Source organism: Heloderma suspectum, chromosome 1, assembly GCF_057233095.1.
Source record: "Heloderma suspectum isolate Gila_16-S chromosome 1, 16-S_ref, whole genome shotgun sequence".
Lineage (NCBI taxonomy): Eukaryota > Metazoa > Chordata > Lepidosauria > Squamata > Helodermatidae > Heloderma > Heloderma suspectum.
In genome coordinates, this window is record NC_139458.1 from 25,923,612 (window position 1) to 25,950,613 (window position 27,002).

At 46.1% G+C, this 27,002-nt stretch overlaps 1 protein-coding gene across 1 annotated transcript in view; it reads left to right on the top strand.

Moving 5' to 3' along the window:
- Positions 1–2,328: 2,328 nt before the first annotated feature.
- The window catches only part of DEGS2 (delta 4-desaturase, sphingolipid 2), a 31,630-nt gene continuing 6,956 nt past the window's right edge, over positions 2,329–27,002 (top strand). Inside the window, exons 1-2 of the mRNA XM_084838826.1 lie at positions 2,329–2,456; positions 24,757–25,499. Of these exons, the coding sequence (XP_084694952.1) occupies positions 2,384–2,456; positions 24,757–25,499 (816 nt within the window). The 5' untranslated portion in view covers positions 2,329–2,383. The remainder of the gene's footprint in view (positions 2,457–24,756; positions 25,500–27,002) is intronic.

The window sequence follows — 27,002 nt, forward strand, 5'->3', positions numbered from 1 at the left end:
TGAGTGGAGACAGACGGTTGTATTCAATTCATTTATTTATTTCTATATGGCCCAATAGCCAAAGCTCAATTTCAGTGGGTCTACTCTAAGTTAAGACTAAAGTTGGATATAGCACAGAAATTTACCTGTGTACTTTTTTCCTAGTAGTTTTCATCGCCAGCAAACAGAAATTTGTTAGAACGGAGTTCTGCTTCACTGACTACGCTAAAGCCTTTGATTGTGTGGATCACAACAAACTGTGGCAAATTCTTAAAGAGATGGCAGTACCAGACCACCCTACCTGTCTCCTGAGAAACCTGTACGAGGGTCAAGAAGCAACAGTAAGAACCGGACATGGAACAACCGATTGGTTCAAAATTGGGAAAGGAGTACAACAAGGCTGCATATCATTGCCCTACTTATTTAACTTATATGCAGAGTACATCATGAGAAACGCCGGGTTGGATGAATCACAGGTCGGAATTAAGATTACCAGGAGAATTATCAACAACCTCAGATACGCAGACGATACCACCATAATGGCAGAAAGCGAAGAGGATCTAAAGAGCCTCTTGTGGAGGGTGAAAGTGGAGAGTGCAAAAGCTGGTTTGAAACTCAACATTAAAAAAACGAAGATCATGGCATCTGGCCCCATCACTTCCTGGCATATAGAAGGGGAAGAAATGGAAACAGTGACAGATTTTATTTTCTTGGGCTCCAAGATCACTGCAGACGGTGACTGTAGCCATGAAATTAAAAGACGCTTGCTCCTTGGGAGGAAAGCTATGGCAAAGCTAGACAGCATAGTAAGAAGCAGAGACATCACCTTGCTGACAAAGGTCTGTATAATCAAAGCTATGGTTTTCCCAGTAGCAACGTATGGCTGTGAGAGCTGGACTATAAGGAAGGCTGAGCACCGAAGAATTGATACTTTCGAACTGAGGTGCTGGAGAAGACTCTTACGAGTCCCCTGGACTGCAAGGAGGTCAAATCAGCCCATCCTAAAGGAAATGAACCCTGACTGCTCATTGGAAGGACAGATACTGAAGCTGAAGCTCAAATCTTTTGGCCACCAAATGCGAAGAGAAAACTCACTGGAAAAGAACCTGATGCTGGGAAGGATTGAAGGCAAAAGGAGAAGGGGACGGCAGAGGATGAGATGGCTAGATAGCATCACGGATGCAATGAATATGAACTTGAGCACAGTCCGGGAGAGAGTGCAGGACAGGAAGGCCTGGCATGCTATGGTCCATGGGGTCACGAACAGCCGGACACGACTTAACGACTGAACAACAACAACAGTAGTGAAAAGGGATGCTGAGACGGAAACGGAGTATCCCGGGTGCGCTGATAATTTACCTCAATGCTATTTACAGAGTAACAGCCAAACCTGGCAGTTCCGAACAGCTCAAACAACGCGCAGAAAGGCCCGCTTGGCCAAGGTCTAAGGTGAGGACGAAGACAAACAGACTCCCCACACGGTGGCGCGCCTTAGCAGCTTCGCGTGAAAAGTACAGGGATAGCTCCGGCGTTAGTCCTACTTAGAGTATACCCATTGAAATGAATGGGACTTGAGTCAGACTAACGTTGGGTACAACCCACTGTGTAGTTCAGCCCCCAGAAAACGGCCAAGGGCGCAGCACGGCTGTCTGGCGCACGCTGGGAATTGTAGGACTTCTTCCGTCTAACCGTGCCGAAGGTTGCTCCCCAGGTCAACGGAGGCGTCTCCCTTGAGCCCCCTTCGCATGCAAGGTGGCGGGGAGAATTTTAGGAAAAGAAGCGGCTGGGTGGAGAAGGGTCAAACATCCCCTACAGTCGTGCGGTGGCCCTGATCCAGATTGGGCCCCGGGCGCGCCTACCAGCAAGTGGAAAAAGAAAGAGGGTGTGCTGAACGCAGTATGAACGAACATAGTTAAAGGGGCAGTTTAACCTTGAAAATGGCCGAAGAACGCATCACTTTAAAGATGTGGCTAGCAGCGACGTGGTGTTTTTGTTTTTTTTTTTACTTTACAGCAAGCATGGGGGAGGGGGGCTTTAACTCTCCCCCCTCCCCGCGGTCGTGATCCGGATCAGGCCCCACACCTGCAACGTATATTGCCAAACTGCTCCAACTGCGATCATGAATCACTTTTCGGCAAAATAAACTGGGGGCGCAGCCCCATCTCCCCTCCGGATCAGGGCCACGGGGATCAGCGCCTCCGCGCTTACTCGGGGGAAGGAGAGGACGGGGGGAAGGCGGGGGAAGGGCAGCTGCCGGGGAAGTGCTCCAAGCCCCTCGCGCTGGGGCGCGGCCGGCGAGGGCGCGGCCCAGCCCATATAAGCCCCGTCGCGGGCGCCGCGCCGCGCCGCGTTCCCGAGCGCTGCCTGGGAGGGAGCCGAGCGCGGCGGCAGGTGCACGGCAGGGATGGGCAAGCGCGGGGACTTCGAGTGGGTTTACACGGATCAGCCCCACACGCAGCGGAGGAGAGAGATTTTAGGTGAGCTGGCCTCGCGAGGGCGGCGCCCCAGGCGCAGGAACGGGGCCCCGCTCCGCCTCGGCCTCGGCGGCGCGGTTGCACCGGCCGTTGCCCGGGGCGCCCTCTTTCCTCGCTCCTTCCACTTCACTGCCGCAGCCCTTTCCACCCCCAGCAGGAAGCGCGAGGGGATTTAGATCTCGGCCTCCGCCTTCCCCAAGCTGGCGCGCCCCTCCGGTGCCGGCTGGGGAAGATGGGAGCTGCAGACTGACCCCACCCAGAGTGGCCCGCTAGGTCAAGGAAGGCTGGCGATTCTCTCTGGCTGATTAGCCTTGCCTTTAAACCTCAGATAGCGATGGGTGCATTGGCCAGGTATGTGGGAAATCGCACTTTGCACATGCTTGAGGGTGCTTATTTTGGTACTCTTTGCGTACTGTCCCAGGGCCCTGGCACCAGAAGCAGGGTTCTGGAGTGAATCTCTGCTCTGATGATGCCCTGTGGGGCTCTCCGTGGGGCTCTCCCAGTCGTAAATCCCAGCCCATTCTTCTCTCTCCTTCAGCTTGCCTTGGAGTGTCATTGTTCTGCTCCATTTCCGTTCCCCTTCACCAAGTCTTTTCCATAAGTGTTGTCACAAAGCGTGGTGAGGTCCTCGAGTCATGATAAAAGGGCCACAGCAAATTGGATTCCCCTGATTTGCACCGCGGGCTGCCAGCCTTTCTTCCAGCAGGACTGCTGTGTGACCAGAAGATAAAGCTTTTCTCTCTCCACAGCATTTGCTGGCAAAGGGGTTGGGGCTGGGGGGACTTCACCTGGCAAAGCCTCGCTTGTCATGTAGCTCTTTCAGACAAAGAAGCTCTGCCAGAGGAAGATCGCTAGCAACCTAGCGGCAGTGCCGACAGGGTGGAACTTTGCTGCAGAAGACCAGGGCTCCACTCAGCAGGTTGTGCGAGAAGGCCCCCAAATGGAGCAGGGCTGGCTTACCACATTTTGAAATCGTACACTTTGCCATCTATTTATTCTTTTATTTACTTATAGCATTTTTATCTTGCTCTTCAGCCAAAAAGGCTGCTTACAGAAATAAGAAATAAGACACTCCCTGCCCAAAGGCTTACAGTCCAAAAGACACAACACAAAAGGAAAGGGGATTGGGAGGGAGGAGGAAAAAAGCAAATTCACCCACAAGTAAGACCATTAAAATTACCAAACTGCACCAATGCAAGGCAGAGTGTACCCCTTTCCCCTCACCATATTCTCTCCCTTCTTTCCAATAATGAGTGGCAGTTCTGACCATGCTCAGGGACATTTTGTTATGAAACCAGGGCTGAGTCTTCTTAAAAATTTGTCATTTTTACCCTTCTCTAGTGCTTTCAGGAAGTTCAGTACATGTTTCTTCCACCCCACTGCCAGTCTCGTTTTATTCTCACAACAGCAATCCTGTGAAGTAGTTTATGCTGAGAGATAGTGACTCGCTCAAGGTCACCTAGCTGAAGATTTGAACCCAGGTCCTAATCTGACTATGGCACATTGACATTTTTAGTACTGAAGACAGGTTCTGTGGCTAAGCACTGTTGCGATCAAAGTCTAGCACCACACCCTGCTGTTCAATATCTGCGACTTACTTTTTATAAGCTGTGGGAGGAATATGTGAATTCCACTACCTCACTTCTGTCCTGCTTCCTTATTTGCTATGGAATCAGCTCCTGAATGTTATCCAGGAGGCTGCAGCAAGGTATGGCATGAAAAATACTTACTTGGGCAGTTTTATTCTGCTGCGCCCTAACTCGGGGGGACAGTTTTACACTTACAGTTCAGCGCTGCACATTTGCACCACAGAGAGATGTGTGAACACTGTTTTGTTTGGAAATGGGACAACTTAGTTCACATCAGCACCAGTGGAGGCTGGTGGCTCTGATGTCAGTGGGGCAGTGAATCTGCTCCGGGTTTCAGTTAGAACCAGTCAGAGCTCTAAAGGGGCTAAGCACCTTGGATAGCTCCTTTTGAGTTCTGACTGAAGCCTAGAGTGGATTCACCACCCCACTGACCTCGGAGCCACCAGCCTCCACCGATCAGCACTTGACCATTAAAAATGAAGGGCATGTTCATTGGCAAATTGCTCTCCTTCCTGTCCCTCAGCCTAATGGGCACCGTGCTGTGTTATGGGGTTCGGTGAGATAACGGAGCGCTTGGTAAAATCTATAGAAATGACTCGATACCAATGGCCTGTGTCCTGCTTTGAAGGGAGTTAATGAGCTGTTGAAGGCTCTGTGCGTTGGATGACTGCATATGGCTAAGACTGATCTGTCTCTTGGAGCACTTCCTTTTATTGCCTTAATATGCAGGAGTTCCTATAGTGCAGCTCCTTGCTGAACCCTGAAGATAACTCAGCAGCCCACCCCCTCCCCTGCATATCAGCATTGGCCCAGAACCATGGCACGGGCCAGTAGAGCATGCATTACATGTAGAAGGCCCCCAGGCTCAGTCCCTGGCATCTCCCGCTGAATGACACAAGTGGGACCTGCAACAGAATGTTGCAGCATGGATTGCTCCTGTTGTTTCAGCCAGCCATGCCCTATTCCAGGATACTCTGTTCCACCCCATTCCCCACTCAGTCTGCTGCCAGTGAGAGGAGATGGTTCTGGGCAAGATGGAGTCATGCCCAATATGAGATCGTGCTCGGTATAAGGCATACGATCATGTCTCTGGTGATGCAGGGAGGAGCTTTAAGTGTTTCCTTCTCTCAGGCCGTTCGTGGCTTCTGGGATTGGCTTCATGGCATAAGGAGTTCCTGCTTTGCAGTGGTAATGCAGTGCACTGTATGCACCGCATATAAACCTGAAACGCTCCATAATACTCCATGCATCTCACGAGGTGGGCTCTAGTCCGTCCAAACTTGTGCCAGAATAAGTGTTAGCCTTTTAAGGTGCCACCAGGCTCTTGGTTGGTGTTGCTGCAATGGACTAACACGACTATTTATTTATTTATTGCATTTATACCCTGCCTTTTTTCCTCTTGCAAGGAACCCAAGGCGGCTGACATGATCCTCCTCCTCTCCCTTTTATCCTCACAACAACAACCCTGTGAGGTAGGTTGGGCTGAGAGTCTGTGACTGGCCCAAAGTCACCCAGTGAGCTTCCATGGCCAAGTGGGGACTAGAACCCGGATCTCTGGGCTCCCAGTCCAACACTCTCGCCACTACGCCATACTGGCTCTCTACCCTGCTGGAAAGTGATCTCTTGGTGTTTTCACATGTCTGGCTTACGTTTGTGCTCAAATGATGGGATGTGTGCGTACCCCTGGCCGCTGAGACACCCCCCCCCAATTCAAATGCCCCCTTTGAGCTTCTAACAACAGTAGCTAAGCTTCCCCCATCGGCCTTGAAATCCAAGCACTGGATTAAATTGCTCTATAATGCAAATGAGCAGGAGCTGGCCTAGCGTTGTGGTGAAGAGTGTTCTAGTTCCTGGCTCAAATCTTACCTCAGTGCTATATTCACATATGATTTTACTTAATTTTAAGTGATTCATATCCTGCTTTTAACACCAGGTATCCACGTGGTTTACAAGGAAGAATATGTGTGCCAGCAATAAACATGTACTCACATATGATCAAATTAAAAAACACACACAGCAGATTTACAACCGATATAAACCAAATGGTACATTAACATTTCAGAATCAATTATTAAGCTGTGACTTCTGGAATAAAAGGATTTTCAGGACCCATTTTAAAAAAGGAATAGATGGATGCTTAAGCACGGTACCATCTGTTGGCCTCAGTCCCCTACCCACCCCCATTCACATCTGCACTGTATAGGGAATAATACTGGCCTACCTCACAGAGCTGTTGTAGAGATTACTGAGTGTATGTGAAGTTCCTTGAACACCACAAAATGCTATATTAAATACTAAATAAATTAATATAATAGTGTATACATTCTAAGCACTATTGTTGTTAAAACATAGGCTGGCTAGGTTAGAATTTATTTTCATTATAATATGCTTTGAAACTGACCATCTTACATAATGCTCTTCGTGTGTCAACATCCAGTTCAGTCTCCCGTTTTTATTAGTTTGCCTTTTCAACATCCCATAGCAGTTAGTTCCACAGAAAGGACGTCTCTGTACAACGCCTTCCTTATTCCTATCTGAATCCTGGGGCATATTCATTTCATTTTATGTGTTTGAGATTTTATATTCAGAAAGAATTCATTCTCTCCACATTAAACCTAAACTAAGCCACAACTGCATGGATAGAAAGAAATTGATCTGTCTTCCTGATAAGTTTTTGTCACCCTTTTATTATACCATCTCCCATGCTATTGTGTCCTGTTTTAAGCATGCCTGCTAGAACTGCAAATGTTCTGAATGTGGCTGCACCATAGACCTTGGTTACCTGCGTGTTTCATTTAAGGCATGAGATAGATCAGGGTAACAGCCATAAATACTTTATGTTTGCAACATGGGGTTACCTATTGCTTCTACATCCCAGAATCCTATGTGTAACCAGATACCCTTAGAATTTAGCAGAGACTCCCTCAATCTAACCAATCGAATCTATAATCAGTCTGCAATCCCCCTTCCCCCCACCTAATCTTGAGACTGGGTCTAAATGCTGACCTCATGGCTTCAACATTTAGTCTTTTCCCTCACTCCTGCTTTTTCTCCTATCCAGCCTGTAGCACTTGAAAGCTTTCTTACTGTTTTGTGACACTGTGGTTGTTCCTAGTAAAGGCATTGGGTTTTGGATAATCCAACAAATGCTAGCCTTTCTGGAAAACCCTTGAAAGTGGGGGGTGATGCAGTAATTCTCCCCCCAATTGCTCCCAGAACCTTGGAACAACACAACAGATTCTGTGGTAGGACACCAGGTATGTCCCTTCCTGCATAATCCCCCCAAATGTTTCCCTCTCTCCCAGTTTACCTATGGAGCACAGGAAAGGAGGTACCATTTTGCAAGGCAGCAAAATTTCATGTTTGGCCAGGGTGACAAAATAGCTTGAGCTGCCCTTCATAAAACCAGAAAGATCTACAACTCACCAATATTCTAACCTACACCCACCAGCCTCTCTGTCTCATGCACACGCGCGCGCGCGCACACACACACACACACATATCATATATTTCCAAAGAACACACACATTTTAGGCATGTCACATATTTCCATCTTTGGATATATATTTTTTTCTCACTCACCTGTACAGACTTTGACTGATGGATGGCCCATGTAAAATTATGCCAGGAAATAAAAGGAAAGAACTACTAGTGCCTTTTTAAATGAAAGATTGTGCCCGATCTCATCTGATCTCGGAAGCTAAGCAGGGTTAGCCCTGGTTAGAAATTGGATGGGAGACCGCTTGGGAATCAGGCTTCCTGCACTGAGCAGGGGTTGGACTCGATGGTCTTGAAGGCCCCTTCCAACCCTATGCTTCTATGATTTCACTGGCATTTGACTATTCCTTTGAGGGGCCTCATTTGCCTAAAGATTTTGTTACCATTGAATTGCATATGATGGATCAGCGGTTACACAGCAAGTTGCAGTAGCTGCTTTCATGAGGTTTAGCGACATAGCATGTTGGAGACTTTTTACAGTATTTCAGTGGGCGCACCTGCACTACAGAGCTCATGTTCTGTATGTCTTTTGGGAAGGGCGGTTTTATGTTTCAATTGACTTTAGTTAGCACTGTCATAAATGGTTGACCTTTCTTGCTCACATGGCCCCTTTCTCCCCAGGCTATGCTCATGAGCTCTCAGCTTGGAGCAAGTGCGTAGGGAAGTCAGGCTATTTTTTTCTCAGTTCCTGTCTCTTGGTCTGCATGGTGGCACACTGTAGTAAAAAACAAAAAAACACAGACATACGTGCAACACCAGAAAAACCCAGCAATGAATTTCTGAACAATGCACATTCCTATCACCATTTCTCTTTTTCTCAAAAGGCTTGTCTTTAGGACAACTTCATTATGCAGTTTTCCGGGTGCTTTTTGCCCCAGAATGGAGCCTGTGTATTTTGTTTGTTATAATAATACAGCGTTTGATTTCCTGAAAGGCTGCCAATTTACTTAGGAAGACATGCTTTCTTTAAAATATAAAAGATAAAGAGCAATGGCAAGACATATGGCTAAACAGTGGGAATGTTATCTGAATCCCCAAGATTCATCTAATCCAGGGGTGCAGAATCTTTCAGCCAGAGGGCCAAATTAAATTTTAGGGAAGCTTTTGGGTACCCCATTCCAGTGGGTGGAGCTGAAAGCCACAAGGGCAAAATTCCAGCATATTTTATTTTACCATTCTTACTGCCAGCTTTTGGAGAAGCATCTCAACCTTTTAGAATGGAGGAAAACTGCACAAAAGCTGGGAAATGACCAACTGATTGGTGGTTGTGGGAATGGGGATGTGGCCTTTGGGGGAACTCCAGAGGTTTTGATTGGGACCCCAGGAAGGCTGTATTTGGTCCCTGAGCCTGAGGTTCTGTACCCCTGATCCAATCCTTAAAAAAAAATAAATAAATTAAACCCAGTGGAGGCTGGTGGCTCCGATGTCAGTGGGGTGGTGAATCTGCTCCAGGTTTCAGCCAGAACTCTAAAGGAGCTATCCAAGGTGCCAACCTTGGATAGCTCCTTTAGAGTTCTGACTGAAACCCAGAATGGATTCACCGCTTCACTGACATTGGAGCCATCAGCCTCTGCTGAAAAAACAAGATTAGTTGATCATGACTCACAACAATTTCACTGAAGTTTTACTAAATTATGCCATGTGTATTAAGCGTGTGCCAAATATCTTCCCTCCCCACTTTCAAGGACCATGAAAGGTGTGTGTGTGCGCATGTATGTGCGGGGGGGGGGGGAGTTAATCAGCAAACTTCCAGAGAGTGGGTGAAATTCTAAGGATTTTCTGTGTTGGGGGGTTGATCTATTACATATCATGAAACAAGATGTGAGAATGAATAGCCAGATTTTTTTTCGGGCAAATTCATAGTTGTTTTGAATGCCAAACTGACCAGAACCTAACCACAAAGGCAAATAATCCAGAATGAAGGTAGTTTTTGAATTAATTTATTAATTTGATTTATATCCCGCCCTATCCTGTGAACTCAAAGTGGCAGAGGTAGGCAAGCTGTCACCTTCCAGACATTTTGGACTGAAACTCTTGGAATCCCTGACCATTGGCCATATGGGCCAGGGTTTATGGGAGTTGTAGTCCAAAAATCTGGAGAGCACCAGGTTCCTTCCCCTGCAAGTAGACTGTAAGCCTAGGGGGATTGCAGTCTAAAGCAATCAAATAGTTTGTGGGATAAAACTATTTAGAGAGCCAGTGTGGTATAGTGGCTAGAGTGCTGGACTGGGAGTCAGGAGATCCAGGTTGTAGTTCCCACTCAGCCATGGAAGCTCACTGGGTGACTTTGGGCCAGTCACAGACTCTCAGTCCAACCCACCTCACAGGGTTGTTGTGAGGATAAAATGCAGGAGGAGGATTATGTACACTGCCTTGGGTTCCTTAAGGAGGAAAAAAGGCGGGATATAAATGTAAGAAATAAATGAATGAATGAATGAATGAATGAATGTAATGAAACATTCATTTAAAAATATTATAAACATGTTTTTAAAAATCTACCACCAAAACACCCATACTGCACCATAAACAGTCCAAAAAGTAATCCATAGGATAATGCTTTTTGCAGGCAGCTCCCTGCTAAATGCCTACTTGTTAATGATGTGCTGCAGTGTGAAGTGGGGTGGGTGGTGGTTTCTCTAGAGCTCAGATTGCAAATCTAAGCACCACTAAACTATGTGAATTTGCAACTGAAGTATTATCTACCATGTAGATTCTGCACTGTGGTTTTGTTCTTACAACTAGGAATTGCATCTGCACAATCACATTGTATACATTTTCCATGTATTCCTTTTTTTTTTTTTTTCCCCTGCAGAGGGGATGTCTTTAAAATATCCCCATGTAGGGCCAGTCTTATGACAACAGCCATGACAGTTTGTGAAATTAAGTATGAGAATATAGGAACCTGTACATTAGACAATTCTGTCTTCTCTTCTTTCCAATGTTGCTTCTTCCTGCTTCCCTCTGCCTTGGCCCAACCTCGTCTCAATGAAAACAAAGGATGCTTCCAGACGAGGCTTTTATCGCAGTCACCCTGCCTCATCCATGGAATTTTAGGGGAGATCCACATGTCATTATTTTCCACTTGTCATGTCACCCTCCCATGTTTTCCCACTGCTTCCATCTTTTTCCTTACTGCAGAAAGTCCAGGAAGGAGGGAAAGATGGAAGAGCTGCCCAATGCCTTCTGACTGGTAGCGCCTGGTAGCGTTCGGAAGTGTGCAAAGTAGTAACCAAAACTGAAATGTCCATGAGTGATAGTCAGAGCCACATTTAAAAGTTATTGGGCAGACTAAAGCGATGGGATTATTTAGTAATGATTCTTCCTGTTAGAAAGGCAATTGGCAGGAAAAAAAACAAAAGGCAAAACCAGAATGAGTGTTTACCAGCCCCATCATGTGCACAGAGACTATTTTAAGATCATAGAATCACAGAATAGCAGGGCTGGAAGGGGCCTACAAGGCCATCGAGTCCAACCCCCTGCTCAACGCAGGAATCCAAGTCAGAGCATCCCCGACAGAGGGCTGTCCAGCCTCATCTTGAACGCCTCCAGTGTGGCATTCAAGATGATAAAAGGAAACCACACCTTTCTTCAGTGAAGGAAAGAAAACACTTTTAGTTACAAATATTCTTGCATATATAAGGCAGGCACAGACTTTCAAAGGAGTTTGTTCAGTCCATTTTGTGTTCCATTACGCTGGGAGGAACAAAAGAGCAAACACGTGTGCTCCCAGCAATGGAGAAAGTCGGGGGGGGGGGAAGGGGAGGAGCAAAAGGAAGAAATCGCAGGAAATCACACTGTCGGAGGTCCTAGAGCCAGCTGTGCCCCAAATCCCCATGAATTAACTAACTGCAACACAGCCCCCTTTCAGTAGCCTGCAGACGAGGTTGTGATATTCCGAACAGAAAGCACTTTATTTTCACCAGGTGAAAATTGTTAAGGAAATATCCAAGGCAGGTTAGATTGAACTGTCAGAAATTTATTAAAGCACATCATGGCTGTAGGAGAGACAGACGAAACTGTGTCTCCCCCCCACCCCCGTGGAAACAGGATGCATTTATGCAGACTGAAAGCTGGAGAACAAAGAAAACACACCATGCATGCTCAGAAACCAGTTAGTACTCAACAACAGTCTTATCAGCACAGCGCGGCCTTCTTATCTTTAGGGATGAGTTACTTTGGTGGATAGGAATTCTTGCTTATGAGCAAGTTACAATTACCTTCTCATGGTCGGTCAGACACACACACACACGCGCTCCCCCCCCCTCTCTCTCGCTCTCTGTCTCATCAGGCACCTTGCCTGAACCAAGCTACTTACAAGGCCTAGTCAGGCCTACTTTCACAAAATGAAATTCCCATCTTTGGTGGGTGGAGTGTAAATGTTCATATTTGCAAAATGATCAGATTGGTTCTTCATTTTCATAGAAAAGCTTTCCTTGAGGGCCAAACCAAATGTTCTGTCTAGCATGCATTGTGGAGCTATGCATGCTAGTTTTCTTTACCTCTGTGCAAGCACAGGGAGCCCTGATCTGGATCAGGACTGTGGCACTCGGGGGGGGGGGGGTGTTAAACCTTCCCACCCCACCTGGATTTTTGTTTTTGCAAAATTGTCCCCCCCCAGGAGGGGATAGAAAAAGAGAAAAAAGGCTTCATCGCCCTAACTTTGCATATCTGATAGAAGGCATTGACATTGATTAACTGTAGATCAAGCATGTTGAAATTCAGATCTTTTAATACTGAGTTATTATTTAAGAGAAATTTGTTATTTACCTTTAAAAAAAACTGATTTCAGTGTTTAAAAATCCCGGTTTTTAAAATCAGTTTTTTAATCCAGGTGTAAATCACTTCATTTGGCCATTTCAGAAGTTTTCCTCCATGAGTTCAATCAATGCCTGGAAGGTAGTAGGGTTGAATGTTCCAGCCCCACCCCCACATCCATGACCTTCACATATTGAGCCCACAGGTCATTTCTGGAGGGGCTACTGTGTGCATTTGGCTGAACACACTTAGGGCTTCTCTAAACAAGCACACTCATGATTGGTCATTCACGGACGTTTGCGAGTTCATTACATGATGTCATCAACCTCCAGGATGTCTCCCACAATTTCCCCTCTTTATTCCGCTTTCAAAAAGATTGGAGATGAGCTGTAATAAAAATGAATGGCACCATATTGGCAGTGTGTGATGGCGGCGTAGCGCTATAATGCACTATGAACTTGCTGAGGAAGGGCTTTTCTCGATTCAAACCACATGTCCCCCGTGTAAATGCTTGAGCAGATTTCTCCATCGCAGGCATGGGGAGTACATAGTAGGTCTGGCAGCTCCCCCCCAACCCCCGGGAACAAGCCCGATCCACGCTGAGTCAGTCTGTCCAGAACTAGCGAGAGCAAGCAAGCATCTTTGCTTTCTCGTAGCAAATGTGATTGCCCACCTGCCTAGTCGGCTGTTTTCACACACACACCCCATACCCGAGAGAGTTATGCAGTGGCTAGGACAGAGGTTCCAGGTCGTTCACCTTCATTTGGGGTGTGGGGAATGGGGATCGTAGATTTCCTGGGGCTGAGAGGAAAAAGTCCAGCACCAGTTGAGCAACGAAAACAAGATTCTCCTTCTCCCCCCGCCTTTGCACACATGCCAGGGAGGGAGGGAAGTGCTTCCCCCATCCCTTGATTCAAGCCATGTGTCTGCCATGTAAAGGAGCCCATTGTAATCCCACAAAAAAACCTGAAAGCAGAGTCCTGGTAAAGATTGGATTTTTTGCTTAATGGAGAGCAGGTCATAGAAACCTGGAGGATTCTTGCCCTCAGTTTAATGTGTGGAGGAAAAGTCTGCAGGCAGCTAGTCTCTCAATGTTTTCCTTTTATTGTGATTTCTCTGCCCAGTAGTTTCTTGCTTGGCATCACTTCATTTTTTAGGAAGATGCTATATCCTCTTCCCTCCTCGTACAAAAGGTGTTCGCTTCTTAATTTTTTTTCTTTTGCTCTTTCTGACTTTCTCCATTCCACACACTTACCCAATTATTTTATTCATTTCAAGGAGTTATAACTGGCTTTCCACCTTTTTAAATTAAAAATTCCAAAGCAGCATACAGTCAAGTGGTTCAAAATATTCAGTAGAAATTTAACATCAAAGCAAAGCAAAATTTAAGTGCAATAGTACCAGTAAAAAAATAAATAAAATAAAGCTACAATAGTACAGCAGATTTTAAAAAGAAAGAGGTTATTCATAAAAGCCTTGGCAAAGTAAAGAGTTTTGCAGTGCCTATCATGAATGCTGATAACATAGTTGATGCCCTGCTTTCCATAACTATATTTAACACTTCCAAGTTCCAACCTACACAAAATGCAGAGGAAGCTGTGTTGGCCCATAAGAAAATTCCAAAACCCACTATTGGATAATACCTTTATTAAGGACCGATCAAAATGTCACAAAATAGTGAGAGTACTTTGGTGAAGAACTCTTCATCAGCCTGGATGTTAAGTAATGTATGTGTGTCAGATGGGAGGTGGGGAGAAGCTGACTTGATTTTGAAGCCATACAGTTTGCCTGTAATCACAGTCTTAAAATGGAAGTCGGAGGAGAGAGATGGACTTGGATTAGATTGGTTTTAATTTTTGTGAACTGCCAAGAGAGCTTCAGCTATTGGGCGGTATAGAAATTTATTTATTTATTTATTTATTTATTTATAAATAGATAGATAGATAGATAGATAGTCAGGGGTGGGGAACCCATGCCCCTCTAGATGATGTTGGACTACAGCTTCCATCATCCCTCACCATTGGCCTTACAGGCTGGGGCTGATGGAAGTTGAAGTCCAACATCTGGAGAGCTACAAGTTCCCCATTCCTGCTCTCACTCCTTTGCAGATAGATTTCAGGTTGCACCTAAGACTGCTGGGAGAAAGAAGCAAACAATGGCCATTTTTTGAAAATATAAAGTTGAGCCATTGCTTTGTTTCCTGTAGTATTCAGTACCCCTGTAATTTCCCTTCCATTAGCTTTTAGGGCATTTTGGTACCTGAGTTGGAAAATACATATGGTATCTATCTATCCATCCATCCATCCATCCATCCATCTATCTAATCTCACATTTCTATACTGCCCAACAGTTGAAGATCTCTATGTAGTTCACAACAACATATACTCCACACCACTTCCCCAATTAATACTGAGCACAGTCCATGGGGAAGTCTGGCCTTTGAAATGAGCCAAGGATGTGTAAGAGTCATCCCTCATAACATCCCAGTCTTCCTGTTTGTTAAAATGCCCCTGCCCACAACTTGGTGTCATCTGCAGATTTCATTATCGGGTTCCTACTTTTCTCCCCAAACAAACTCACTGACCCAAACATTGAGTCAGATAGTCTCAAGACATGCTTTCCACAATTCATGTCTTGGATGAAAAGCCAATATTTATTCATTTATTTCTAAGATTTATAAACTGCCCTTCATCCACAAAGTATCCGTGGACGGTGTACACAACTTTAAAACTTACAAATAAAATATAAAAACCGATGCAATTGAACATTAAAAGACAAAATAAAACAACTCTTCAACCAATAGGCCAAACAAAAACCCAGGTGCAAGTCGGGTGGGATCCAGGATCAACCCAAAAGGAGAGAATAGTCTCAGGACGCTACAAACAATATTATTGATGAAAAGCCTGACATGTTTTAGCCTCTTGCTACTTGTTAGGTCTTCTTCAAAGGGCTATAACCATACATATACAGAGCATAAACGAGACAACACAGAATTTTTTTTAACAATTAGAAGTTCACGTTGGAAGCAGGGCCTGTGCAGGCATTTGAACATTAAAACAATTTCAGTACTTCACATAAGGAGTCCAGCGGGGCTCTTAAGTTCTTAATTAATAAAAGCACTGGGTTGAGTTAATCATGACTAGCTTTTCACAGTGATTTCAGTGGGGCCTAAGTGTGGCTAACTTAACCTGGAGGATCCAACTCATTGACTTTATTTTTCTAGGACACAGTGTTGTCGTCCACTTACGTGTTCAGTGTGTACTGAATGTGCGTGCTTGGTTTTTATTGTCTGCGTCTGAGATTTACTTACAGGGATTACAGGTTTTAAGAAGGACACTGGTTAGTGGTTTCTTTGGGCCAGTTTGCACGACACACAGCCCACCGTAGTTTAATTGAGCTGCAGGGGCTGTTGCATTGTGCCGGGCACCTGCCTTACCACAGCTTGTCATGTTGTGCAAACCTGGGCAGCATGGCTGGTTGAGAGTGGGCAGCAACCCAACAACATGGCTGTTGAAGGGCTACTCCCCACACCAACAAGCCATGCCACCCAGGTTCGCACAACGCAACAAGCCACGGTAGTGAGGACAATTAAAGTAATCGTGCCAGGTTGCAACTGGTACACACGGTGGGGGAAATAAGCCACCGTGGCTTATTTCCCCTGCCATGATTGTGCGAACCCAGTTTTTGGCTTTGCTGTATTTGAAACAAGCCTCCTGCAACATACCGCTGAAATGCCATAGGATTTCTTCCATGCAGGTGTAGATGTGCTGTAGAGTTGTAATCAAATTAACACCTCAGTGAAAATGAGGCTCTGTGCTTCAGCCCAGGATAGAAAGGGATCTTTGGAAAGTGGGACACTGAAATATATGCAGTACTTTTTTGCTTATCGACCCTAAACTTATTTTACTGCTCTGACATAAAAGGCATGATTTATATCTTAACATATAAAATCAGTACTGTTTAGCATATATATGATGTTTACAGAGCAATCCTGTGCCTGCTTACTCAGAAGTACAACCTATTTTGTTTAGTGGAGCTTATTCCCAGGTAAGGGCACATCAGGCTGCAACCTCAAAAGCATTAATTCCTTAGTTTTATACAAGGAAAATTGCAAATATATCCAGTACTAGAGAGATATTGATGGAAACTGCTGTATCCTATGCTACCTGAAAAGTAGGGAAAAATAAAAGTTGAAAACAGAAAACACAGAGAGTGCAGTAAACAAAAGAAAGTGTATTATGTGGACAGCAAAAGTCTCATAGTCACAATTTTAAGGACTAGCAGCACATTTAGATGCCGAGTTAAACTTTTAAACAACATTCAAAACCGTGAACTTGCTCTTAAATAGCCTGTAGCAGGTTGTCTGTAAGGAGGTTCGCATGAACCCCTCTCCCCTCCAAGCACTGAAAAAAATGTTGGGTGGGTGGGGTGAAGCTGCATGGACTATCCCCACCACTGCTGATGTAGGCTGCACCCTTGACCCCAGCTGGCATTGCTGGTGGCAGAAACGCAGGTAGAGCTCCTCCGTGCAAGGAGAGATCTTGATTTGGCCAGAGTCCTTTACTGCATGAAGGAGATCTGCCTATGTGCATTAGCATGGATGGCAACCCCTTTCCCACACCGTCTGAATGCACAGATGGCGGGGAAGCATTTCTGCTCCATATCATGGTGGCTGGGGAGTGGCTGGGGCATGTGGGGGCATGAGTAGCCCACACAGCTTTGCAGTTCTTGGTGCATTCTTTCAATGCGCATGTGCATGAGAGAGAATTTCCCTTGTGTCACAGTTGTTTGAGTGGAAACGTGAAAAGGTCAGCTACAAGGGAGGGGCCACATCAAAAGGACAGCTGGTGCAAGAGGCTTGCTTCTACTATCTCCAGACTAGATCAGAGTTCACCAGAGCGAGACAAGCAGCAGTTCATAAGCAGCAAAGTGTGCCCCTTTCAAGAAAATTGGCTACACCGTCTAGGTGCAGAGTCGCAACTTGGATTCCAGCAGTGCGTATGTCTACACTGCAGCATACACAGTGGATACTGTAGATTGTCTTACATTAAAAAAAAATCTTCATACTACATGCTGTGTTTGAATGAATAAACCTAGTCCTGGATTTGATTTGTGTTATTCTTTGTACATTGCCCTGAAAACAATGGTTAGAGAACAGCAACAAACTGAATAAAGCTAAAAGCATTTTGTTTTGAAGAAATTTTTCATATGAGGCATTCTTTTTAGTGGTTTACTGATTTTAATGGTTCTAATTCTGTATTTTGTTGATAATGATTTCTCCTTTTTTGTTTGCTTGTTTATTTTATTGGGTGTAGGGCATATATAAATCTTGTAAATGAAATAAAGTTTTAGAAGTCCTCAAAAAGTGTGGGGGGGTGGCCTTTAGGTTTGCCCCAGATGTTTCCAGTCTCTCTTCTCCTCCCTCCCCCCCCCCAGCCTTCACACATCTCTAGCCATCCCACAGCGGTCTCTTTCCCCAGGGAAGGAAATGCAAGGACGGGGCGTATGGAAGTGGTGGCGCCCCTGCGTTGCATGCAGAAGATCTCAGGTTCGATCTCCAGGCAGGGCTGGAAAGAATCCTGCCTGAAACCCTGGAGAGCCGCTGCCAGTCGGTGTCGACAATACTGGGCAGCACAAGGCAGCGTCCTATGTTCCACTCTGGGCCCTATCTATGCCCTGGTTCCAGATGAGGTACAGGAGGTCTGGTTTATAGGTTGAAAAACCACAGCAGCTGAACCGTTCTGTTCACTCCTGGCACCTGGAGAGTTGCTAGACCAGAGTTAACCAGCCCAGGGAGGCAATGGCAGGAGAAATGGAAATATTATTTTCAGTACTTGGCCCGGGCCCGGGGATTCTCTTCTCCACCTCCAGGTTCTTCGGGCATTTCTACACCAGTCTAAAATCCTGCATTTAAAACGGGGCTTTCTGCTTCCATTATAAATGCAGGATCACCACTGACTCCCTTTACACGTGCTCCCCCCGCCCCCCGTTTTTCCCCATATCCGAGTCTGCCATTGTCCTTCATAAAGAGCCCGCAAACATCCGTGAGGGAGTGGTCTCAATCTCAGGATAAAAGCTCCATCTGATGAAGCCCTTCAGGTCAAATCCAACCTAAGTCCTAGTTAGAGTAGACCCATTATAATGAATTAGTCATGACTAAATCTCATTCATTTGAATGGGTCTACTCTAAGTAGGGGCTTATGTTGGCTTTTGCCCTTAGGTGCCACTAGAGGGAGCCCAGGCCAAGAAAAATTAGGTTCCCATCAATGCTGCAGGTCTACTTGTGGGGGGCGGGGGAAAGACTTGAATGCAGATAGCTTCAGGGGCGTGAAGGAGAAAGGGGATGCTTAACTCTCCCCCTTCCCAGTGGTTTCTCATCAGAATTGCTTCCCCCAACTGCTGTCTCAGGGAGAAGAACAGCCAGGGGTGGGTTGGGGATGGTAGCACAATTTTGAGCAGAGAAATGCCTGGGAAGGAAATAGTTGAACAGCTTCTGCCTCCCCCTTCAAGCCAGTTCTGTGTTAAACCTGAAGCTACCTGCCCATGGCTGCTTTATCTGATAAATGAATTGTGGAAATACAATTGGGTAGACCAGGGTTGGACAGAAGGTAAGACAGTTAAGATCAATAGGTTTGCTGGCTCCAGATGACACAACAAGCTGTGGTTAGTCAAAAACAGAAGCCTCGAGTCATTCCTGTCAAGATAAATCATGGTTTATCTACCATGTCCAAATCTACCATGGTTTGTCTTTCCATACCTAATGAAAAGGGGTGGGTCTCTTTTTTTCCCCATTCCCCCCCCCCCATCTTAATAGTAAAGGCGGCTACACCAACAGACCAGGTTGGTAAAAGACACTTCACATTACAGGCACTAAGGTTTTAGTAAATTGCTGCGCTGCAATTACACCAGGATAATCTTCTGAGAACTGGCTGCTTGTCTGATTCTCCAGGCTTCAAGGTCACAAATGCCCAATATTGCAAAATTCATGGTGAAATCTTACTATTTGGCCAGGCCCCTTAGAACAATATCTCTCTTTGGAACTTATTCCACCCATGATGAGGCCAGTTGCTCTCTGTTAGCCTAGCCTACCTTACAGGGCTTTTCAAGTGCAAAATGGAGGCGGGGTGGGAGAATGCCACCTCAAGCTCCCTGGATGAAAGATGGGATCTAATAGTAATAAATAAATCATACAGTCTGAGGGGATAAAATTCTGGACTCTACCACTTCAAACTGAGGGTGGTTATATTAATGCTCACTTTGATTTCCATGCGTGCAGTAGATTTGCTGGGTTTGAAGGATATGTGAATACACATGGACAAATTCTTTCCCATAGGAGGTTAGATTTGCTATGGTCTTGTTAGTGCTGGCTCCTGAATTCTTGTTGGCTTCCTTGATTTGAAATAGTGCACCTTATAGAACATTAAATTGACACTTATTCTTTACAGTCTTGTCTGACCTCACAAGAGCCCTGTGAGGTAAGTCATGACTATGGCTGTGTGTGTGTGTGGCTTGCGGAAAGCTGCACAGATGCATGGCTGAGGTAACAATTGAGCCCAGGTCTGTGTTCAGTTCTCTGTTTCTGAGATGGCACGGCCCAGGAGAAGGGGCAGATATGAATGTATTGGATGAGCTACGCATCTTGGACGAAGTGTGCTCTGGCCCATGAAAGCTAATGCCTCCCCCCACACACACACAAACTTATTAGTCTTTCCATTCATGGACAGGACCAAGATTCAGTGGGGGGTCCTGCTGGCAGGGGGAGGGGCAATTTTTGCCCGTTCCCCCTGCTGCCCCTCCACCACTGTTCCAGGGGGTCCTGCAGAGCCAATTCTAGGGTGCACAAGGGACTGTCAGGAGAAGGAGGACTCCGTGAAAATCACCTCACCCCTTTCCACTAGTGGGAGCATCCCATAAGCAGAACTTCAATCAGAGGATGTTCCTGCCAGTCGGAGCAAGCTCAGGACCCCAGCTGTTGTGGGGGGGTAGTTGCTGCATGGGTAGTTGCCCCTCTGGAATGAGCCACACTGTGTGGCATTTTGAAGCAAGCCCCTTAGGGCAGGGGATGTGTTCCAGACAGGGCCAGCTCTACTGTGAGACAGAGTGAAGGGGCAGCCCCAGGCAGATTTTGGATGGCATGCAGTGGAAGCTGGGGGCTCTGATTTCGGGGGGGGGGGCTCTGAATCCATTCTGGGTTTCAGTCAGAACCAGCCAGAACTCTAAAGGAGCTAAACCCTAGCCCCCAAAATAGGTTCAGCACCTTGGATTGCTCCTTTTGAGTTCTGGCTGGTTCTGACTGAAACCCAGAATGGATTCAGAGCTCCACTGAAATCAAAGCCACCAGCCTCCGCTAGCGGCCTGACAGAACAGCAAAATCTTGGGGTTTTTGTCTTTGTTTTACTGACAGGGATGGAGTGAAGCGCTTGTGGATTTTCTGCCTCGTGTACCAAAATAACTTGGGTACTATGCAGTGCCGGCTCCAGGTTTTGAGGGCCCTTGGGCCGGACACCCTCCGTGGGCCCCCTCCCTCACTGAGCCTACCTTCTCACCGCCATGGTCACCAGCTGCTATTGCTCTCCCTCCTCTTTCTCATCATTGCTGCCACTTGCTTGCTTGACAGGCAGAGAGCCAGTGAGCATGCTGGGGTGTGGGTCCCTGGCAGGTGTGAACCATGCCTACCCTTGACACAGGCCCTGGGACCATGCACCTTGACTTGGGTATGTGGGGGATGCCACTTTCTGCTCTGTCTCGGGCAGCAAAATGTCTTGTCCTATCTCTGGAACAAGGGCTGGCCCAATTAATTAACAGAAATCCCAGACAACTGCTTGAGCACTTCCATAACTGACTTCTGTAGAGCACATAGTGCAACACCCTGGCGAAGACAGCTAAGCACAGCAAGTTGACTCCTCCCGTTGATTCCTGTGTTGACAGTCTCCACAGCCTCCAGCACTGACCTGATAGGACTGCGATGCAATTGGAAATGGCAGTGTTGCGGTTGCACCTTCAGTTGTTCTACGAAGAAACACACCTCTAGTTTGCCTTTCGTGTGCTCATGACGGCAAAAGGTGTGTCCGAATTGCTGTCCTTCACAACGTACAATTTAAAAGGGCTTCAGACGCAGAGGCAGAGTCCAGGGTAGGCATGGTTGGGCACCTGCCAAGGACCCACACTCCAGTATGTGCCCACTGACGAACCCCCTGGAGTTTGTCCTCCTCACCATTGCTACCTGCTTGTTCACCTATCTCTTGCTCTGGCCCAGACAACCGTGGAGATTAGGAGGAGCAGTAGATGCTGCTACTGACTTGCTCACTGGCTCTCTGCCTGTCAAGCAAGCCAGGGGTAGCGATGATGAGAAAGAGGAGGAGGAGCAACAGCAGTAGCTCTTGGCAATGGTGAGAAGACAGATTCACTGAGGGAGGGGGCCCACTGAGGGTGTCTTGCCCAAGAGCCCTCAAAAACCTGGAGCTGGCACTGCATAGTACTCAAAGCCAGACAAGTTATTTGGGCACATGAGGCTGGAAATCCACAAGCACTTCACTCCATCCTCATCAGTAAAAAAAAATGTCACATTTTGCTGTCCTGTCATGCCCCCCGCCCCACACAAATCTGCTGCCTGAGGTAGCCCCTTCTCTCTGTCTCAAAGTAGAGCTGGGTCTCTCAGGAATACATCGCCTCCCCTAAGGGGTTTGCTTCAAAATGCCACACACTGTGGCTTATTCACAGAATCATAGAATAGTAGAGTTGGAAGGGGCCTACAAGGCCATCGAGTCCAACCCCCTGCTCAGTGCAGGAATCCAAGTCAGAGCATCCCTGACAGATGGCTGTCCAGCCTCGTCTTGAATGCCTCCAGTGTGGGAGAGCCCACCACCTCCCCAGGTAATTGGTTCCATTGTCATATTGCTTTAGCAGTCAGGACTTGAGCCCATTATTCCATGTCCTTCATTCTAGGATGATGGCGAAGAGATCCTGGCCTTCCTCTCTGTGACAACCTTTCAAGTACTTGAAGAGCGCTATCATATCTCCCCTCAGTCTTCTCAAGGCTAAACGTGCCCAGTTCTTTCAGTCTCTCTTATTTATATTTATTTATTTATTTATTTATTTATTTATTTATTTATTTATTTCTATACCGCCCAATAGCCGAAGCTCTCTGGGCGGTTCACAAAAATTAAAACCAAACAACACACAATAAAACAATTTAAAATATATAGAACATTAAAACCACAATAATCTCTTCATAGGACTTTGTTTCCGGTTCCCTGAACATCTTTGTTGCCCTCCTCTGTACCCTCTCCAGCTTATTTGCATCCTTCCATTGCTATCCTCAAGCAAGTGCTAGCAATGCTGAGGAAGACGAGGAGGCAAGAGCAGGTGGTGACAACGGTGGCGAGAAGGTAGACTTGCTGAGGGAGGGGGCCCATGGAGGGTGAGGGTGTCTTGCCCCCAAGGGCCCTCAAAAACCTGGAGCCGGCATTGTTCAGACGTCTGCCTGTTACGTTCAAATTCATCCTGCCACGTTGATAAGAAATATGAATCCCTGGCTGCTTTGGAAGTGCTGTGTTGGATCCAGTCCAGGTGCTACAAGATTGCCCAATTTCTTTTTCTAAGAGGCAGTGCCAAGTATGTTGTTGTTCAGTTGTTAAGTCGAGTCCGACTCTTCAGGACCCCATGGAGCATAGCATGCCAGGCCTTCCTGTCCTCCGTTCTCTCCCGGAGAATGCTAAGTATACTTGACAAAATTAACTAGGGCTTGTTTGATCATGAATCATTGAATTAACAGCTTTTCTTTCATAGTTGTTTTCCCCTAGCTTTCAGAAATCAGTCCTACTAATACTTGGATGATGATGGGAAAGGGCTGGCTTTGTGGGAAAGTGTTGGGGTAGCGAGGTCTGTAGGGGACCAAGTGGGAAATATCACAAGACATTTGCCTGGTGGGGGCTCTTCATCCTCTTCAGCTATCAAATTCTGCTACAATTTCCAATTTGAAACATTTCTTCTTCTTCTTCTTCTTCTTCTTCTTCTTCTTCTTCTTCTTCTTCTTCTTCTTCTTCTTCTTCTTGCAATATCCTCTTTTGAAAGTAGAATTAATAAACACAGAGGCAATGGATACACTTAGATGAAATGTCGGAGTCCCAGGTCCTCTTTGTTGTTGGCTGCAGAACATGCAGTGGCAAAGATAAGTAATTTTAGACCCTGGACATAATGCTTTGATGCATCCGTCCTTTAGATAGCCACGTTAGCACAACTAACATTTCCCTTTCCCACCTCCCGTTGCCATTTTACACGTTACAGCTTCTCCTGTGTCCCTTATATGTTTGAATGTTTGCCAACCCTGGTTGGAAACAACAACAAAAACTGAGCATGTGCAGCTTTGCATTTTAAATTAACTTAAATCACGGCACTGTAGCAAAGGAATAAAATCGAGTCCCCTGGGTAGTTATTTGGGGTGGCCCTGGGCTGCTGGACTCTGGACTTTAGTACCAAGGCCCACTCTCACTTCCCTGTGGTCTGAAGGCAAATGAGACAGCCACTCTGCTGAAGCTAAGCAGGGCTAGATTTGGTCAGTGCCTGCAGGGGAGACTGCCTCAGAAGCACACGTTCACCACCTTGAGTTCCCTGAAAGAAAGGTCAGATATAAGTAAACAATATAGGGAATTCCCCATGTCAGGTGGGGTGGTGGCTTTTGACAGTTTTGCCTGAAGTATGTGGCTCGACGGCTTTCAAAGCAAATTGCTCTGAGGTGCATCCATTTTCTCCTTGTGGCACACAGAGATCTAGATCTACCTTTTCCGACCTGGTACCATCCAGGTTTGTTGGAATACAACCCCCATCATCTCTAGCCAGCATGGCCATGGGAGTTGTCGTCCAACACATCTAGAGGGCATGGATTGGGGAAGGCTGTTCCAGATTATGTGGGGTGGATGGCCTGATGGAGGGGAAGGGGTTAGGCAGGTGAGTACATCAGAAGAGTGCTTTTTCAGTGGTGGCCCCATAGCTCCGGAATCAACTTCCATTGGGGGTTTGTCAGGCTCCCTCTTTGTAGGTCTTCAGGAAAGCTCTGAAGACCCACCTGTTTTCACTGGCTTTCCTTAAGTCAGGACTGTAGGTTTTTATTGGTAAGCTTAATTTTTAGTTATCATAACTTGCAATCTGAGTTTTTATGGATTTTATTGAAACACTTTATGGGTTTTAATGCAACATGTTTTTATTGGTAAGTGTAGTTTTTAATTATTTTAATTGGCAATCTCTTTTTAATGGATTTTATTAAAACATGTTTTTATGGATGTTTTATTGTATCCACTGTGTGGTTTTTATCTTGTATGCTGCCTTGAGAGGGTTCTGCTCTTAAGGGCTGTGCAGGAAGAATGAGAGAGAGAGAGAGAGAAGCTGGATGGCTTCACAGCTTGTAATTCTATGAATGGGTTCTTCTAACTATCTTTGACGTAACATTTCTCTTTCCCCCTCAGCAAAGTATCCGGCCATCAAGTCTCTAATGGTGCCAGATCCCCACTTAAAATGGATTGTGACTGGAATGGTGCTCGCCCAGCTTCTAGCCTGCTACCTGGTGAGAAATCTAGCCTGGAAGTGGGTGTTCTTCTGGGCCTACGCTTTTGGGGGCTGCATCAACCACTCCATGACGCTCGCGATCCATGACATCTCTCACAACGTTGCCTTTGGTAACAAGCAGGCCAGGTGGAACCGATGGTTTGCGGTCTTTGCCAACCTGCCCATTGGATTTCCCTACTCTGCCTCCTTCAAGAAGTATCACATCGACCACCACCGGTACCTTGCTGAAGACGGTGTGGACACAGACCTCCCCACGGACTTTGAGGGCTGGTTCTTTTGTACTCCGTGTCGGAAACTGATCTGGCTTGCCTTGCAGCCATTATTTTACAGCTTGAGACCGCTGTATGTGAAACCCAAAGCAATTACTGAGATGGAAATCTTTAATGCGATTGCACAGTTTTCTGTTGACATTATAATCTACTACCTGTGGAATCTGAAGCCTGTTATTTATTTAACAGCAGGAACACTACTTTGCTTGGGTTTGCATCCTATTACCGGGCACTTCATAGCAGAACATTATATGTTTTTGAAAGGATATGAAACCTATTCCTACTATGGGCCCCTGAACTGGATCACCTTTAATGGGGGTTATCATATGGAGCATCATGACTTTCCCAGCATTCCCGGATGTAATCTGCCAATGGTAAGCATCTGGCTTCGGTCCTTGCCAGTGTTGCAAGAACTGGGTGGGCGTATATACCTCTTATTAAAGAAATATGATTCTTGAATCCAAACACTCCCCATCCTGTCAGCTAACAGGGAGGAATAATACGGTAAAATGAGTAAAAGCCAACGGAAGGTATCCATCCAGTTGCTGGCTTAGTCCTAATCACTGAAAGACAGTCTGGATGGGGAGAAAATTACTTTCAAGTCTTATGAAAGATGCTTTCATATGTACCGGAGGGAAACATGGTATGCCAGGGGTGTTGAAAAACCCGGCCCACCTGGGGGTCCCAGTCTGGCGCCAGAGTTCCCCAGATGGCCACGCCCTCTTTCTCTAGCCCCACCCCTTTCCCTGACCAGTGCTTGTTCGGTGGCTTGCTGGCTTTTGCGCAGGTGGTTTGTTGGTTTGTTTATAGCCTTTTTTTACAGCTCTTCTGCCTAAAAGGGATCCCAGAGTAGCTCACAAAGATGAATAAGGTAGTCCTTAGGCCTACAATGTAAATGACATGACAGAAAAGGAAAAGGGATTGGGAAGGAGGAGGGGAAGGGGGGGGGGAAGCAAAACTCCAACACCAGTTCTTAGTTTCACAGTTCTTATAGATGTTCAGAATACTTGGCAAGGAAGGGCGAAACAAGCTCTCTGTAGCTGTTCCTTGTCTGGCTGATGTATGGAGTGAGGCTGCTCTCCCCCTTGCCGTGATTTATTATTTATTTATTATTTATTTAAAACATTTGTATCCTGCCCTATATCATTAAGATCTCAGGGCGGCGTACAGATAAAATCAATTTAAACAGTAAAAAACAATAATTTAAACAGCTAAAAACATATTAAACCATTAAACAAGCTAATACCAATTAAAATCTAAAACAATAAAACAGTGTGCTACTTTAGGGAATGCATTTACCCTCAAAGGTTTTGGTAAAAAGCCATGTTTTTACTTGGCGCCAAAATGAAACCAATGTACACACCAGTCGGACCTCCGATGGCAGGGCCTTCCACAATCAGGGTGCCACACCAGAGAAGGCCCTCTCCCATGGCCCACCACAGTGTATGCCTTGCTGAGTGTTCTTGCTGGGAGGTGTGGGGTGCAGAAGGCTTAAGTACTGGCAGTAACAGCTTTAAGTTAAAATATGCTGGTGTTTTTGGTATGTTTGGCCTCTTTCGCCTTTAGTCCCACCCGCCACTGGAATGCAGCCCTTCAGAGCTTTCCCCGGAATAGAATTCAGCCCTGGGGCTGAAAGAGGTTCAGCAATCCTGTGGTATGCACACAGTAACCTACCTCCATGGGAGATGAAGCTTTCTCCCACTCCTGTCTTTAAAGCCACTTGCAATCAAGATAGAAGGGTGATGCCTGGTTAACCAGTGAAATGTCCTTGAAGGTACAATTGCTAAAGTGTGCAATAGGAGTTGTAATGCTGGCTGCTAGTAGTCATTTAACAGTCACATTTCAAAGCCAGGATGGTGATGTTGTCACCAATGCCT